Genomic DNA, 16,512 nt, shown 5'->3' on the forward strand with positions numbered 1-16,512 from the left:
TGCCTGTGTAGCTAAGAAACTTACTTTTGAAGCAGGTTGTTGTAACACAGCAGCAAAACTCAGCAACACAATGAGAATGATCATCTCTGAAAACAAAATAACAGCAGGGGTTTTACCTTACATTTGCTTTTTGTATATAGAATGTACTTATTAAGACATGGCACCCCTCTCCTGAGTGCTGGTTTAGATTCCAAACTGCTCACGTGGCAGCAGTCGAGAAGTCGATTTCTGCTTCCCGGAACAGGGCTGGTCAGGTCGCAGATCAGGATCTGCTGGAAGATCTCTGGATGGTTTGCAGAAGATGGATGAGGGTTTTGGACTCCCGGTTGTTTAACAGCGGCAATTCATTGCTGAATTGTACAATGTAAATACAATGTTTAATATAGGTTATAGCATACTAATCCCCCACAAAGAGAAACATCAGGCTGTTAGAAGGAATAACTGACCTGTAGTAACTTGGATGTACATGTTCCTTAAAAGTCATTCCCACTGGAATGGGAATCCCCAAATAAATGCTCATAAAATGGCAGCCTTGAAATTGCTTTAATCACAATCTCCTTCCCCCTGGGGGCTCTGGGTCTTTTAGTTCTGTCTGTGATCTCCAGACTGAATTGTGAGCACCTGCTGAAAAGTATAGTTCCCAGGATTCTTCTCGGGGAAGGTATAAATGTGAAATTTGTAAAATATACATTAGATATATCCCTAGCATTATATCCATTGAAGACTATGGTAATGCTCTTGCATATTACGATCCCAAGACCTCCCCCAATAAATAAAGACAAAATTTACACAGAATTTAGTTTAAGGTTATTGGCATAATATTGGCCACAACTGTTAGGATATTTCCGTTCCACCTTAAAAGGGAGCAGGATGTTTGTGTCACAGCCTGCGTATTTCCTGTTCACAGGATGTTTCTGTTGTGTCTTTGCTTTCGTCTCTCTCTGTGCCTGAACACGCAAACAGGCAGTCATGTTTTTTTCCTTTGTTCTGACCAACACTGAATAAACTTCTAAATAATGCTCTCCTGCGTGCATCTTTCGCTGTGCGAATTCTGCTGATAGAGTGTGCATCAGCTCTGGAATGTGGCAAGCTATTTTCTGGAGCTCGTGTCGCTAATTGCTGATACTGTATCTACGGGAGATCGATGGATCGTCCGGAGGCGACGTGGGGGCCATGATGGGCCATATCTCCCTGGCAGTATCCCAACAACAACTTTATTGATTACAGATCATGAGTGGTTTGCTTAGGTATTGGTTCCTGACTAGCTGCATCTGACCTTGGCAGGGCAGCACTGACGACTGGACACTGGCAGAGGTCAGTAAGGGAAAACATTCTGGGGGAGCATTGGACCAGGCTCAGACTCAAGCTCACCCCAAATGCTCCCAGGGGCTCTGGCGTGGCCCTCACCCCTGGAAGGGGATCGGACAAAAGCAAGGTGAGCCCCTGGATTCTTTTAACGGAATACCCTTTCGCGCATGGGAGGGGCAGGTGTGACAACCTCCCCTCCACTCCACATTGAACGAATGCCTAACCGCCAAACCTTACAAAATTGTGATGATTTGCTATGCGGCAGGCGAAACCCAAGTGGCACCAGCCAATCAGCCAAATGGGAAAATTCCTACTGGGCCCCTGTCCCAAGAACAGACGACCCACGATGGCATAGCAAGGTCATAATGGACCATAAATATAGGGAGGGTGATCTGATGCACGAGGCGAAAAGAGGAAGCTCAACGCAACGTGCAGTGGTATATATAGGTCCCTCGGTTAATGCATGATCAATCCCAATGGCCAGATTTACCCCAGCAACCGAGGGACCACCAATCGGGTTATTGTGGCTATCCAATCACTCCCACCCACACAAGCAATGAGGTCAGTCCTGATGATCTCACCGCAACACATGCTATCTGGGAGGAGGACACGATTTATCAGCTGGCTTAAGTGCAGAGTCTTCAGTAGAAGAGTTTTGTAAACTGCTTTCAGGGTGGTGGTTGTTGTTTTTTTAACTGTGAAGTGGTGTATAAATTTAATGAAATAAATAAATGAATGAATAATAGAAATGTGAACATTAAGATGTCTCCTCCTGAGCTAACCTAACGTGTTTAACTTAGGGCTGCCATACATCTGGATTTTCCCAGACATTTCAAAGGTGGAATTGACATCCAGGTGGAATCTCTGAAAGGTGGTGCTTTGTCCTGAATCTTAGGCAAGTCAATTGAAATATTGGTTCAACAACAAAAAGCTCAGCAATTTTGGGGTTTCCTGGTTTTACTTTTTGAAATATGGCAACTCTAGTTGCAAATAACCTTCATATGGCAGGCTATGTGATATAGCAGGCTATGGTATAAACTGGCTACCCCCCACCCCCCAAAAAATCTTACCTTCTCGTTTCCAGTGAGACCAGAATAACCTCCTTTGCAGATTTAAGGAGGTTCTGGATGCCACTGGACGATGTTATGCTTATATACCTCTCCTGTTTCCTTCTTCGCAGAATGACTCAATGTCCAACAGTAAATCACACAGTTTTGTTGAGGGAGAACTTTGGATTTCTCTTATGTTGTTTAAAAAAAGATTTATTTCCTGAAATTGATTAACCATCTTCTATGCAACCACAAAGCATCTCTTATTAGTGAGCTCTTTCATGCCAGCCAACTTCTTATGAAGGATTGATGTCTGTGCTTGTTCTTTATCCCATGGCATCATTTCATCACCCATAGAGCCAAGCACATTTACTTAGAAGCAAGTCCCATTTCCCCCCAAAGCAGAATGTGTTTGCAGCTGCAGCCTAAGACTTTAAACCAACAGCAAACCATCATGAAGGGTTGAAGGCACTGAATCATTACAGATTGCGCAGATTGCAGTATGTGATCACAAGCTGTTTAGAAAACCCAATGTATCAACACCCCATTTCATTTGCATAGGTGTGTAGTTAAATCAGATCACTGATGTGCCTTCCTTTACTTTTCATTTAGAATATGTGAGGATTTTAAATGTTGGATGCTTTTAGGTAGCATTGCATAATAATGGCTACCCTTACTTTTGATACAGACTTATGTGCTTCCTATAGCAGAATAATTTCTCCCTTCGTGACCCCATGGACCAGAGCATGCCAGGCACTCCAGTTGTCCACCGCCTCCCGCAGTTTTTTCAAACTCATGCTGGTAGCTTCGAGAACACTATCCAACCATCTTGTCCTCTGTCGTCCCCTTCTCCTTGTGCCCTCCATCTTTCCCAACATCAAGGTCTTTTCTAGGGAGTCTTCTCTTCTCATGAAGTGGTCAAAGTATTGGAGTCTCCCTGGTGAATTTCTCCCTGGTGCCTGCTAATTATATTGGAAGTAAAGCTCCCATTTGAGCCAATGGAAGCAGGTGTCAGTCACCCAGTCTGGATCAGGACTGTAGCAAGGGAAGGGTTAAGGCCCTCCTCCTGATAATAGTTTGAGGCAGGTATAGGCAAACTCCGGTCCTCCAGATGTTTGGGACTACAATTCCCATCATCCCTAGCTAACAGGACCAGTGGTCAGGGATGATGGGAATTGTAGTAACAAACATCTGGAGGGCCAGAGTTTGCCTATGCTTGTCTTAAGGTTTGGCCTCTCATTCTGGTTTTCTTACACAAGATGCATTGGTGTGGGAAATGGGTAGAAAATGGGAGCAGGCTCAAATACTTTGTCAGTGTGATGGAGTCATGGCTCTGGTTGGTGGTCTCATTGCCCATAGACCTTCATCCTTCCCTCCTTCAGAAGAATAACCCTGGCCACTGACAAGTGAGTGGGGAAATGGAGGTTATTGCACAGGTGAAGTACAATTGTGGCCTTGTGTGCATATTATATCCCTGGATGGGTGAGTCTATGAACCAGCCCATTGTGCGTGAACTGGCCCATTGTGAATTGAGTCCACATAGTGGTGCATTGTGTTACTTTTGGTTATGACAGATATTAGCAATGAACTTTTCAGTGCAAATTAAGTTGTTCCCATAAATATGTTTCTAAGAAGGGCTCTTCCCAATGTTCTTAAGGTGATTTACACAAGCACTTTTCCCACCATGAATTGATTATTTAAATGCATCTTATAGCAGATATCCATATGTATCCCAGTCTTGTGAGTGGTCCAGCCTTCAATACATGTCTTCTCTGAAAGATTTAAGAACAGCTATATTTGGGAAGTCAAACCAAGATCTCTTCTTTTCTTAGTGGGATTTCAGCTTGGATGAATTTTTTCTAGCTTGCCCACCAGAGTGGCAACTCAGTTTGGATGGAGAGTAACATGTTATAGAATGATGCTAAGCCTCTCACTTCCTCCGGGAACCAAGGGGTCCTGAGATCAGCTTGGTAGACACACACCTGATTAAGAGTAAGTTTAGCTATTTCTGTTGAGCCTTTGATCACACGCTTGTGTTCCTGGCTGGGAAATGGATCCAATGACCTGCAATGATATCTTCACTAAGAAACTATGAAGTCTGCTTGTCTCAGATCAGCATATAATGGCCTGATAGGAAAGCACTGTATAATGTATGGAATCGATATAAAGATTTGTTGGAGAGTAAAACCCCCAGGTGGTTGTCACCAATGGAAGCTAAGGCGGTAAAAAGACTGAACATGGATTCAGACTGGCCAAAATATTGTGAAATTATAGAATATGATGGTGAAAAGTTGAAAAGCCTGATCCTGTTAAGCTCCACCAAAGCCAATGGATGAAGTTACTCAATGGGTAAGTCTGGTTATGAGTTACATTTACCACAGAAGCAGCCATGCATACACCAGGTTCTGACTGCAAGGTGGGGGTTTCAGCCCGAGGTCCACATATAACCTCCTGGGCAACTGTCTGAGGGCCACACGTCAGGGGTGACACTTCAGATTGCCAACAACTTCCACTCCCCCCCATTAGACAAGCAATAAAATAAAGAAATCCACACTTGCAAGGTAATTTATGAGTTTTCAATTTAAAAAGCCTGTTAACAAGTTTCATTTGGAAGGGGTCATCCAGAAGGTCCTGACGGATGGCCTGATTTGAATGAGAATGCAGAATTCAACAGAGAGGACGAATGCCCCCAAGGAAACCTCCTATTTTATTTCAATGGTATGCAGGCAAGAAGCAGGACAATCTGCCTCAAAGCTTTCTTCTTGCATCTGCCTTACTTTGCTACATCAGCTCAGTTGCTGTAATTATCTGCACGTTTGCAAGGATTATCTGAAAGTGAAAAGAACACGAAACACACCACCATCAGACTAGACATCAACAAAAGCAGAATGCCTCCAATGGATTCAAATTTCAGGGACTCCTTAATTCAGTGGTTCTCAGAGGGTGTGGCAGGAGAGGATGGCAAGCCTGGTGGGAAGATTCAAGGGCAACCCAAAAACATTTAAACATTTCATTTGTGTTGATGAGGAGATGAAGTGGAAGCGTTTCTGCTTGCCCAATACAACAATCTCCTTAGAGCTACTGTGAGTACACCCCCTCATGCTGAAATTCTCCATCCACCTCAGAAATATGGAAGGTTATTCAACATTTGCTGGAGTTTTATGAAGAGGAATCTTCAAGGGATGGGGGTAGGTCAAAATTTTGAAAACGGTATAGGTGCAATATATTCTGAGCAAAAGGCTAAACTAATTGTAAATGGTATGGTCATGGACGAGATCCCAATTGAGAAAGGGACACGACAGGGATGCCCAATATCCCCCCTATTGTTTATATCGGTACTGGAGGTCTTGCTGAATATGATTAGAAGGGACCAGCTGGTTAAAGGAATACAGGTCGGAACTAAACATTATAAGTTAAGAGCATTTGCAGATGACCTAGTTTTGACATTGCAACAGCCAGAAGCCAGTACAAAAAGAGTTCTGGAATTAATTGAAATATTTGGTCAAGTAGCAGGTTTTAAATTAAACAAACATAAGACAAAGGTGTTGGAAAAAAATCTAACGATGGGGGAAAAAGATAGTTTCCAAAGGGAAACCGGTTTGGAAATTGCAAAAAGAGTGAAATATCTGGGGGTGAATTTAACATCTAAGAATGTGAACCTATTTAAAGATAATTATGAGAAATGTTGGTTGGAAGTGAAGAAAGATCTTGATATATGGTCCAGGCTGAGACTTTCCTTGTTAGGTCGAATTGCTGTTATCAAGATGAATGTATTGCCGAGATTGTTATTTTTGTTCCAGACATTGCAAATTTTAGATAAGATGGATTGTTTCAAGAAGTGGCAGAAAGATATATCTAAATTTGTCTGGCAGGGCAAAAAGCCCAGAATAAAATTTAAGATTTTGACTGATGCAAAGGATAGAGGGGGTTTCGCCCTGCCGGACTTAAGACTTTACTATGAAGCAGCAGCTTTTTGCTGGCTGAAACAATGGCTACTTCTTGAGAATACAGATATCTTGGATCTGGAAGGCTACGACAATAACTTTGGTTGGCATGCATACTTATGGTACGACAAGGTAAAGGTTCATAGAAACTTTAAAAACCATATTGTTAGGAAAGCACTGTATAATGTATGGAATCGATATAAAGATTTGTTGGAGAGTAAAACCCCCAGGTGGTTGTCACCAATGGAAGCTAAGGCGGTAAAAAGACTGAACATGGATTCAGACTGGCCAAAATATTGTGAAATTATAGAATATGATGGTGAAAAGTTGAAACTACAGAGTTTTGAGAAATTAAAACCTAAAGTCCGAGACTGGCTACATTATTACCAGATTAATGAGACCTTTAAGCAGGACAGGAAACTAGGATTCCAGAAGGAGAGGTCAAAGCTAGAAACAGAATTGTTAGAACCCAATACTAAGAATTTGTCTAGAATGTATAATCTGCTGCTAAAATGGAACACACAGGATGAAACGGTTAAATCAGCTATGATTAAGTGGGCACAAGACATTGGACATGATATTATGTTTGCTGACTGGGAGCAGTTATGGACCACAGGTATTAAATTCACGGCATGTAGTGCCTTAAAAGAGAATATAATGAAAATGATCTATAGGTGGTACATGACCCCAGTCAAGCTTGCAAAGATATATCATTTGCCCAATAACAACTGTTGGAAGTGTAATGAATGCGAAGGAACTTTTTATCATCTTTGGTGGACCTGCCCGAAGATTAAGGCCTACTGGGAAATGATCTATAATGAAATTAAGAAAATCCTTAAGTGGACATTTGCAAAGAAACCGGAGGCTTTTCTCTTGGGCATGGTAGGCCAAATGATTCCAAAGAAAGATAGAACATTTTTTATGTACGCAACTACAGCAGCAAGAATTCTTTTGGCAAAGTATTGGAAGACTAAAGAACTACCCACTCTGGAAGAATGGCAGACCAAGGTGACTGAATTTATGGGACTGGCAGAGATGACCGGCAGAATTCGTGACCAGAGGAGAGAGACAGTGGAAGAGGACTGGGAAAAATTTAAAATTTATCTTAAAAATTGTTGTAAAATTTTGGAATGTTAAGATGTCAAGGGATTTGATATAAAGAATTACAGCTGTAAAAATTTAAGCTTAAGAAAATTTTAAAGAGAATTAAATATAAAAGTGGATGAAGGATTGCTAAAAAATTTTAAAACAAGGATGCAGTGAAGGGGAGGTATGGGGAAGTCGTGTTATGTTCGTTTGTATTTTGTTTATGTTGTAAAATTAATAAAAATTATTAAAAAAAAAAAGAAATATGGAAGGTTATTGATACTGCAGTTCTGTGCATACCTGCTTGGGAACAGCTTCCTTCAAACTCAGAGGGGTTTTCTTCTGAACAATTATGCTTAGGATGTGGCAGTTTTAGCATCCCAACTGGCAGGGGTGGCAACTTGAATAAATATTGGGAGGGCTCAGGTAAGCCCCACCCTGCATAACTGACCACAAGATGCAGCACATGCACACCATTTGAATGGCAATGACCATCACCTGTGGGGGACCTTGGCTCCCCCAAATATTAGGAGTTGGCTGCTATGCAAACTGGAAATATTATTGCCGATGCCCCTCACACAAAGGCTATTTCACATAAAGAATGCTTCGCTTTCTATGTAATATTGGACGTAAAGGATATTTATTTATTTATTTATTTATCACATTTATAGCCCTCAAGGAGCTCAAGGTGGTGTACTTAAGTTTGCCTCCTCCCTGTTTTATCCCCACAACCATCTTGCATGGTAGGTCAGGCTGAGAGAGTGTGACTGACCCAAGGAACCAGTGACCTTCATGGCCGACCGAGGAGTCGAACTCTGATCTCCCAGCTGATGGCATGGCTCCCCAAATCAACACAGACTGTGGAAACTTCACATTGGACTTCAAGCATCTGGCATTGTGTGCCTCCCCATTCTTCCTCCAGACTCTGGGTCCTTGGTTTCCAAATGAGATGCAAAAGCTGCTCTCATCAGAAAAGAGATTTGGGGAGCCATGTCATCAGCTGGTGTTGGTCCACTGTGCTTCATTAAGTCCAGGGTCAATGTAGCCATCTACCAGGAGATTTTGGAGCACTTCATGCTTCCTACAGCAGACGAGCTTTATGGGGATGCTGATTTCATTTTCCAGTAGGACTTTGTCACCTGCCCACACTGCCAAAAGTACCAAAACCTGATTCAATGGACATGGGATTACTGTGCTTGATTGGCCAGCAAACTCGCCTGACCTGAACCCCATAGAGAATCTATGGGGAATTGCCAAGAGAAAGATAAGAGACATGAGACTGAGCAATGCAGAAGAGCTGAAGGCTGCTATTGAAGCTTCCTGGTCTTCCATAACACCTCAGCAGTGCCAAAGGCTGATAGCATCCATGCCATGCGGCATTGAGGCAGTAATTGATGCAAAAGGGGCCCAGACCAAGTACTGAGTACATATGCATGCTTCTACTTCTTAGAGGTGCAATATTGCTCTATTTGCAGTCCTTGTTTTGCTGATTTCATTTAATATTCTAATTTTCTGAGATTGTTAATTTGGGGTTTTCATCAGCCATACACCATAAACATCACAATTATAACAAATAAAGGCTTGACATATCTCGCTTTGCATGTCATGAGTCTATCTCATATATTAGTTTCACCTTTTAAGTTGAATTACTGAAATAAACGAACTTTTCCACAATATTCTAATTTTTCGAGTTTCACCTGTACGTGTGTACCGTCTATGAAACCAGTGCTGGGAGAGGCACCACTTGCCAATGCAACAATTACGTGGTCTCCATGGAGATCACTTCTGATTTGCCCCAGATCAAGAAGGGCACAGTTGCGCTTTGCCGGCACATCAACTAGATGATTGGGGACTCATGCCTGCGCTGTCTAATGAAAAAGTGCGGCTACAGCCAACACCCCCAAAAACAAAGAAGCCTTAAGTCCTGGGCTACAACCATCACCCCTTCAAAAATAAAAACAAAACAACACCTTAAGGCTTGAGGAACTTGTTTTACTGCACATTCATTCTGATTTGTTTCCAGGGAGGTTAGACGGCAGTTGCATCTACACCATACATTGATGTATGCATGTATGCATTTCATACAAGTTTATATGCTGTTAGATTCTTAAAAAAACACAGAATCCCTCAAAGGGGTTTATACAAAGAATACAACAATAAAATCATTAGTAAAAACAATGAAAACATTCAGTAAATTAAAACCAGCAGGAAACATAAACACGTCAGTATTTCAGACAGAGGAGGAGGCTTGTCTAAACAAAAATGCTTTAAGTGGGTGCCAAAAAGAGTGAAGAGTGAAGCTGCCTGCAAGATATCAATTGGCAGGGAGTTCCAAAGTGTAGGGGCCACCACATTAAAAGATCAGTTTCTTACAGATGCAGAACAGGTATTATGTGCCCCCTGTAACAATGCCAGCTCCACAGATCAAAGCAGTCTGAGAGGGCATGTATGGGGTAAGACAATCTCACAGACAAATCTGTAGTTTGTTTAGGGTCCTGGGAATTGTAGCGCTGTGAGGGGTAAACTACAGTTCTCTAGGTTCTTTGGAGGAGGCCATGTGCTTTAAATGTATGCTGTGCATGTGAGCGATGTTGCATCAAGCCAGCTTGATCCCACACATTCCAGTGCACTTTCTCATCTCTTACACTTTGGGGGGGAGTGGGTTTGTTGTGGAAGGCCTCCCAACTGCCTTCAGCTGCACAACCACAATTTGCTGGGGCCTGTTATACACAAAAAAAGAACCATAGAACTAGAAGGGATTAGAGGGTCATCTAGTTCAACATCCTACAATGCAGTTGCCATGGTCGGAACTGGGGAAGGCCAGAAGCGAAGTTGAATGAAATGCCAAGGGAAGGAGTTTGGCGAGAGATCTGGCCGTGGTGCCTTTTGCTTCCCTCCTGAGTCACCCTGAGAGCAAACGGGTTGCTGTGAGTATGGCTGTTAGAACAGGGGGAAGGAAGGGTCCAATTCTCAATCCTCAATCCAATATGGATCAACACAAGAGAGAAAGCAAATTGAGAGCAAAGCAAAGAGTACCTCCAGACCATCGCTAGTCTTGGGTGGGATTCAGCCACATCCCAGCAAATTGTGGTTGGGCAGTTGAAGGCAGTTGGGAGGCCTTGCACAACAAACCCACTCCCCCCCAAAGTGTAAGAGATGAGAAAGTGCACTCGAACGTGTGGGATAATGCTGGCTTGATGCAACATCGCTCACATGCACAGCATACATTTAAAGCACATGGCCTCCTCCAAAGAGGCTGCTTCTGTGGCAATTGGGCGGGCAATTGGTGGCTGCTGGTGGCGAGCGTGCAGAGAATATTTTGCTTCTGCGACGCGTTTGATTGGCATTGTTGGTCCCCCCCAATAAAAGCTCAACAACTCTGTGCAATTTCCCCCCATTTTCTTAATTTCGAGTCCCCAAATTTTGGGTCTTATATATGGGGGCCTGTTATACACACAAAAAATGCAGTATGCCCAAAATCTAATAGCTGTGTTCCCCTCTCAGAGCTGCAAGCCCCAGAATCCCGTAGGAAGAAGAACTAGCCTCTCAGCACCCTTAAAAAACTCCAGTTCCCAGGATTTTAGAGTGTAAATAGGTGTGACATTGCTTTAAATGTATGGTGCAGATGGGGCCTAAAACCACAAGGAGATGAACATCTGGGGCAGAGAGTGGAAGGCTGAGGGCAAGGAAGTCTTTGCACAGGAATGGACGGATTATGAAGTCACAGAATCAAAGAACCATAGAGTTAGAAGGGGCTAGAGGGGCATCTAGTTCAACATCCTACAATGCAGTTGCCATGGTCAGAACTGGGGAAAGCCAGAAGCGAAGTTGAATGAAATGCCAAGGCAAAGGAGTTTGGCGAGAGATCTGGCTGTGGTGCCTTTTACTTCCCTCCTGAGTCACCCTGAGAGAAAACAAGTTGCTGTGAGTATGGCAAATTGAGAGCAGAGCAAAGAGTACCTTCAGACCATCACTAGTCTTGGGTGGGATTCAGCCACATAATTCCCATTCTGCATCTGTAAGAAACTGATGCAGTGGCCCCTACACTTTGGAACTCCTTGCCGTTTGATATCTCGCAGGCAGCTTCACTGTACTCTTGAAGAAGAAGAAGAAGAAGAAGAAGAAGAAGAAGAAGAAGAAGTAGTAGTAGCCCAAGGTCACCCAGCAGCTGCATGTGGAGGAGTGGGGAAGCGAACCTGGTTCACCAGATTACAAGTCCACCGCTCTTAAGCACTACACCACACTGGCTCTTTAGAGAGAAAACATTTTAAGTAAGCATGTTGAGAACAAGCTCTTACATTCATTGATTTGGGATTGGAAAAGATATACATATTTTTCTTTAACCAGTCTTTCAAAAGTGGGATAACAAAAATCCCAAATCTAAACTGTCCAGCTGATGGTGTTTCCTGCTTGGCAGGGGGTTGGACTCGATGGCCCTTGTGGTCTCTTCCAACTCTATGATTCTATGATTCTATGATTCAATTCAACCTTATTAAACAAAGCCACAGGCATATGATTAACAAAGGCATCAAGAATCATTTCTCCCTCTGCTTTTTTAATTAAAGAAGGGAGGTTTCATTTATTTATTTATTTAAACAAATTATTCACACATTACGAGGCCATAAATGCAATGGATTACCTTGACTCCAGGAGGAATGCTTGGCTCCTTCTTTCCCTTCCGCATGTTCCCTGGTTCTCTGGCTAAGGAAATGGCGCCCTTCGGAGGAATGCTTGGCTCCTCCTTTCCGTTCCGAATGTTCCCTGGTTCGCTGGCTAAGCAAATGCCGCCATTCAGAGGAATACCCAGACACAGCTTTCCCATCGTGCCAGGCTCTGACCCCCAGGAAACAAGACTGCAACTTGGCGGCCAGCAGCTGGGAAATTCCCGTGCCAGCCGCTTGGATTAGTCGGCTTTCCCACTATCTCTTTCTTTGAATTCTGGCCAATACAGATTTGGCCCCAGCCAAATCCAACCTACACCTGGAATCAATAAAGATGTGGCCTAATTTACATCCCATAACATCCAATTTTTTCACCTAACTTACCCCTTTTTCCTGTTGATTCACATCAACCAAAATACCCTCTGTGCCCCAGATAGGCTCAATATAACCTTCATGTAGGAGTGTGATGTGAGCTGACATCCCTGGCTTGAATCTGTATCTGAGCAACCGTACAGCAGAGGAGAGGCAGTTGAAAGTTTTGGCAGCGGGGGTGCCAACTTGAATAAAATGGGGGGGGGGGCGGGGCGGGAGGTAAGTGGTCCATGCACACCATTGGTGGTCCACGCACACCATTTGAATGGCAATGCCTTTCTGCATGTTCTGTGGTTCGTGGGCTAAGGAAATGGCGCCCTTCAGAGGAATGTTTGGCTCCTCCTTTCCTTTCCACATGTTCCGTGGTTTGCGGGCGAAGAAATGGCACCCTTCGGAGGAATCCTTGGCTCCTCCTTTCCTTTCTGCCTGTTCCATGGTTCGCTGGCTAAGCAAATGCCGCCATTCAGAGGAATACCCAGACACAGCTTTCCCGTCGTGCCAGGATCTGACCCCCAGGAAACAAGGCTGCGACTAGGCGGCTGGCAGCTGGGAAATTCTGTTCCGGAGGTCCGGTCTTAAAACAAAGTGGACTTAAAACAAGGCGTGCTTTCCTATAGAAAGTAATTGAAAATGGATTGATCTGTTCTAGACAATGAAAAACACCCCCTAAAACAGCAATTTAACATGAATTTTACTGTCTAACGAGACCATTGATCCATGAAATGAAGGCAATAATCAATGTACAGTACTATAAAATAAATAAGACAGTATTGTAGATGAAAAAAAATTAACATTTCTTTTTTTTCTTACATGCACTGATGATAGCCATTGTTTGGATGGGGGACTTTTATCCATTTTTGCAGTCACACAATCAACCAGTAGCTGAACTAGGTTCCACACGGTTACAACACAAGTCACAAAAACGAAGTCACAAGGCACAGTCACAGGTCAGTCCCATAAAACGAAGCCACAGTCAAAAAACCGAAAAAGCCACACAAACCAAAATGCAAAAAAATAAAAATTTTCAAAAAGCAAAAACAAAACCTCCAAATATCACCTCTGTGTTGCTTGGGTGCACGGGACTCAACAGCTGGCAGACTCAAACAGGAAGCCTCAATTAACAAGTGGGACTCAATTAACAAAGGAAACACACTCAACAGGAACCAGACAATGAAAAGCAACCCCTAAAACAGCAGCTGGGCCCGACCCGGAGCACTCATTTCCAGATCGCAATTGGACTTAGTCCAAAACGACTTATAATAGACTTGACTTTTGTCAAGGTTCCACTGTAGTGGGTGATCCTAAGAAATAGGAGGGTTTTGGAATTAGAATGTCATGATTTGAGGTTTGAATGACATGGATATATGTCGTATGACAAGGTCAAAGTGAATGTGGACTTGAAAAATCATTTTGTTAGACGCACTATATTGAGAATCTGGAATAGATAGGTTTCATTTGAAAAGAGGCGACAGGTAAAGAGAAATGGTTAGTTTAGGGAGGCCTGGTGACTTCACCTATTACAGCTTTTCATTGTATAGGTTTGTTAGAGTTGTGCATTGCTTCCCACTAAGGAAGTCCCAAAGCTATGTACAGCTGTTCTTCTGGTTGGTGCCAGACAGTGGCGTAGCGTGGGTTGTCAGCACCCGGGGCAAGGCAAGTAATTTGCGCCCCCTAACCCGTGGATTTGCGCCCCCTAACCCTAACCCCCAGATGTTGCGCCCGGTGCGGCCGGCCCCCACTGCACCCCCCACGCTACGCCACTGGTGCCAGAGCATTCCTACATCCCAGTCTTCCTGAATTCTGGGTGAACTGGAATAATTCCTAAACCACAAATTCCAGTACTGCAGCACACATGTTTTACTGCACTTTTAAGTTTCTTCCATTCATTCCTTTGCCTGCACACACCAGTGTGTTCTGCAGTTTAACCTGGACGCAGCTCAACATGGACTTCCTCAGTGACATTTCCATATCCTTCTGAGGCACAAATGAGCTGGGAGAATTAACACAGTTGGTTCCCACAATCTTATGGCGCAGCAAGTTGGGGGTGGGCAAGTGGGAAAATGAAGCCCTCAGGATGCTTACCAAGCAAAGTAGTATACAGTGTCATCATGGAATGAGTGAGATGGATGATGACCCTGCAATGATAGCAAATAAATTCCAAGCAAGGCTGAACCAGTCGTCAACCTGAAAGTTGGAAAAGGGTAAATGGCTTTCAAATGCAGCAGAAGTTACATTATTACCCATAGGAACAGTTTGCCAACAGTCACTGTGCAGAGCCGGACCAACACAGTTTGCTGCCTGAAGCAAAAACGGTGCCTCTCCTATCCCATTCCATGTACAGCAGCCAATTGAGCTGTCAGCTGAGTCTTACCATGGGGCATCGACTTCCACAGCATCTGAGGGCAGCAGGCTCACCTAGGAGGTGCAGGAGAGGCAGAATGGCACAGCAAGGTGGGGGTGGGCAAGCAGGAAGATGAAGCTCACAGGACCCCTACCAAGCACACATTTTGCTGCTGCTCCTCACTCTGGACCATGATGCTTAAGAACAAACAACACAAAATGCCATGGAAAGGGCAATGTTAGTAATATTATTAAAAGTCAGAAAAACTAATAATCGGGTAAGGCAAGTTGTGAATGTAGTGGAATAGGCCACTAAGTCAAAACTGACCACCATGTGCATCATGGAGTGATGACCGGGGAGGGGGGGCCTTGACTGCCTCATTGATATGGCCAGATGGTGATCTGCAGACCGGCCACACTGTGGTCCATGGCTGTGTCCCAGGCACCAATCAGGTAGGCCAGCTGAGCTCCTGGGGGTGGGACCTCGGGGCAGACTGCAGGAAGAGCCTCTCCCCTCTGGTTTGGGTCAGCTCCAAACGAGAAGAGCTGGCATGCCTTGTGACAATTGCCATCTTGGCCCTGAACTTCTTGAATTCTTGTTTTGCAGCACTCAGCCTTTGCTATGGAGAAAGGTTGATGGAGCTGGGCATTGGGGGAGGGGATTTTGCCTTCCCCAGAGCCCTGTTATTCTTGGCATGGATGTTACATTTATTGATGATGTTGTCCTTAGTTTCTGGCAGGTGCTGCAGGCATTGGGCTCTCTGCTTCTCAATGGGGACTCTCTGGAGGAGGTGTTTGGGTGTTGCTTCTGGACACAAACCAGCTTTGGCCCTGGAATGCCTGTGACCTGCAGGATGGCAACAGTGGCTCATGAACTCAAAGTTCTCTGACCTTCCACTAACATTTCCCAGCCTGCAGATTGGCTGCGTGCTTCTGCCCAGAGCCGGGCTGCCCAATATTTGGATCCTTGCACCCTCTGCTAGGTCAAAGTGGCTTAGTTGTAACCAGTTCTGGCCATTTCTCTTTCTTTGTGGGATTCTTGCTGTCCACACCCTGAGCACAAATGGTCAAACTGCAATTTGCTACATTCCGTAGTCACAAGGAAATCAAAACATTTTCTTTTGTTTTCTCAGACTCAAAAGCTTTATTAGTTTGACTGCAGATCAGACAGAGAGGAAAATTCTAATGTTAAATTCATTTTTGTAATAACTATAAACAATTACAATTACATGTAAAAAAATTATTAGAAACCATTTACATATAAAATGGTTTTGTCTATGGATCAGTGATAATCAAAAATTAACAATAGTCTAATTTAGCAAAACGTATTGTTATATTACTACAAAGAGATGGTTGGTATAAGTAAGAAATTCAGGAGCCTTATATTATTTGTGTGGGACATTTGCAAGAAGCCTCACATTTTTCCATTATAGGATGATCACATCCCACTTGATCCTTTAAGCTTGCGCAGTTGCTATAAAGATTTGTTTCTGTGCATGGATTGGCTAAAAATGAGAGAGAGAGAGAGAGAGAGAGAGAGAGAGAGAGAGAGAGAGAGTTACAAACTGGAGAAAATTTAAACAAAACAAAAATGACTCTCTCGGAGAGCCTCCTGCTGGATCAGACTAAAGGCTCAGCACCCTGTTTCCTACCATAGCAAACTCTGGGGCCCAGTTGGTGTTGAATATTTGTTTTTAAGAGAAGGGTTATGGTTATGGATAATTTCACAAACTTCTTTAAGGGCACTCAGAG

General features: G+C 43.6%; 1 protein-coding gene across 1 annotated transcript in view; it reads right to left on the reverse strand.

Annotated features, from left to right (window-relative positions):
• LOC309338635 (cysteine-rich venom protein helothermine-like) overlaps nucleotides 1-16,512 on the reverse strand; it is a 46,670-nt gene that overhangs the window by 11,909 nt on the left and 18,249 nt on the right. The window contains exon 8 of the mRNA XM_081855964.1: nucleotides 16,144-16,265. Within this exon, the coding sequence (XP_081712090.1) occupies nucleotides 16,144-16,265 (122 nt within the window). The remainder of the gene's footprint in view (nucleotides 1-16,143; nucleotides 16,266-16,512) is intronic.

This window comes from Podarcis erhardii (assembly GCF_964252035.2).
Source record: "Podarcis erhardii genome assembly, chromosome: 3".
NCBI classification, from domain to species: Eukaryota; Metazoa; Chordata; class Lepidosauria; order Squamata; family Lacertidae; genus Podarcis; species Podarcis erhardii.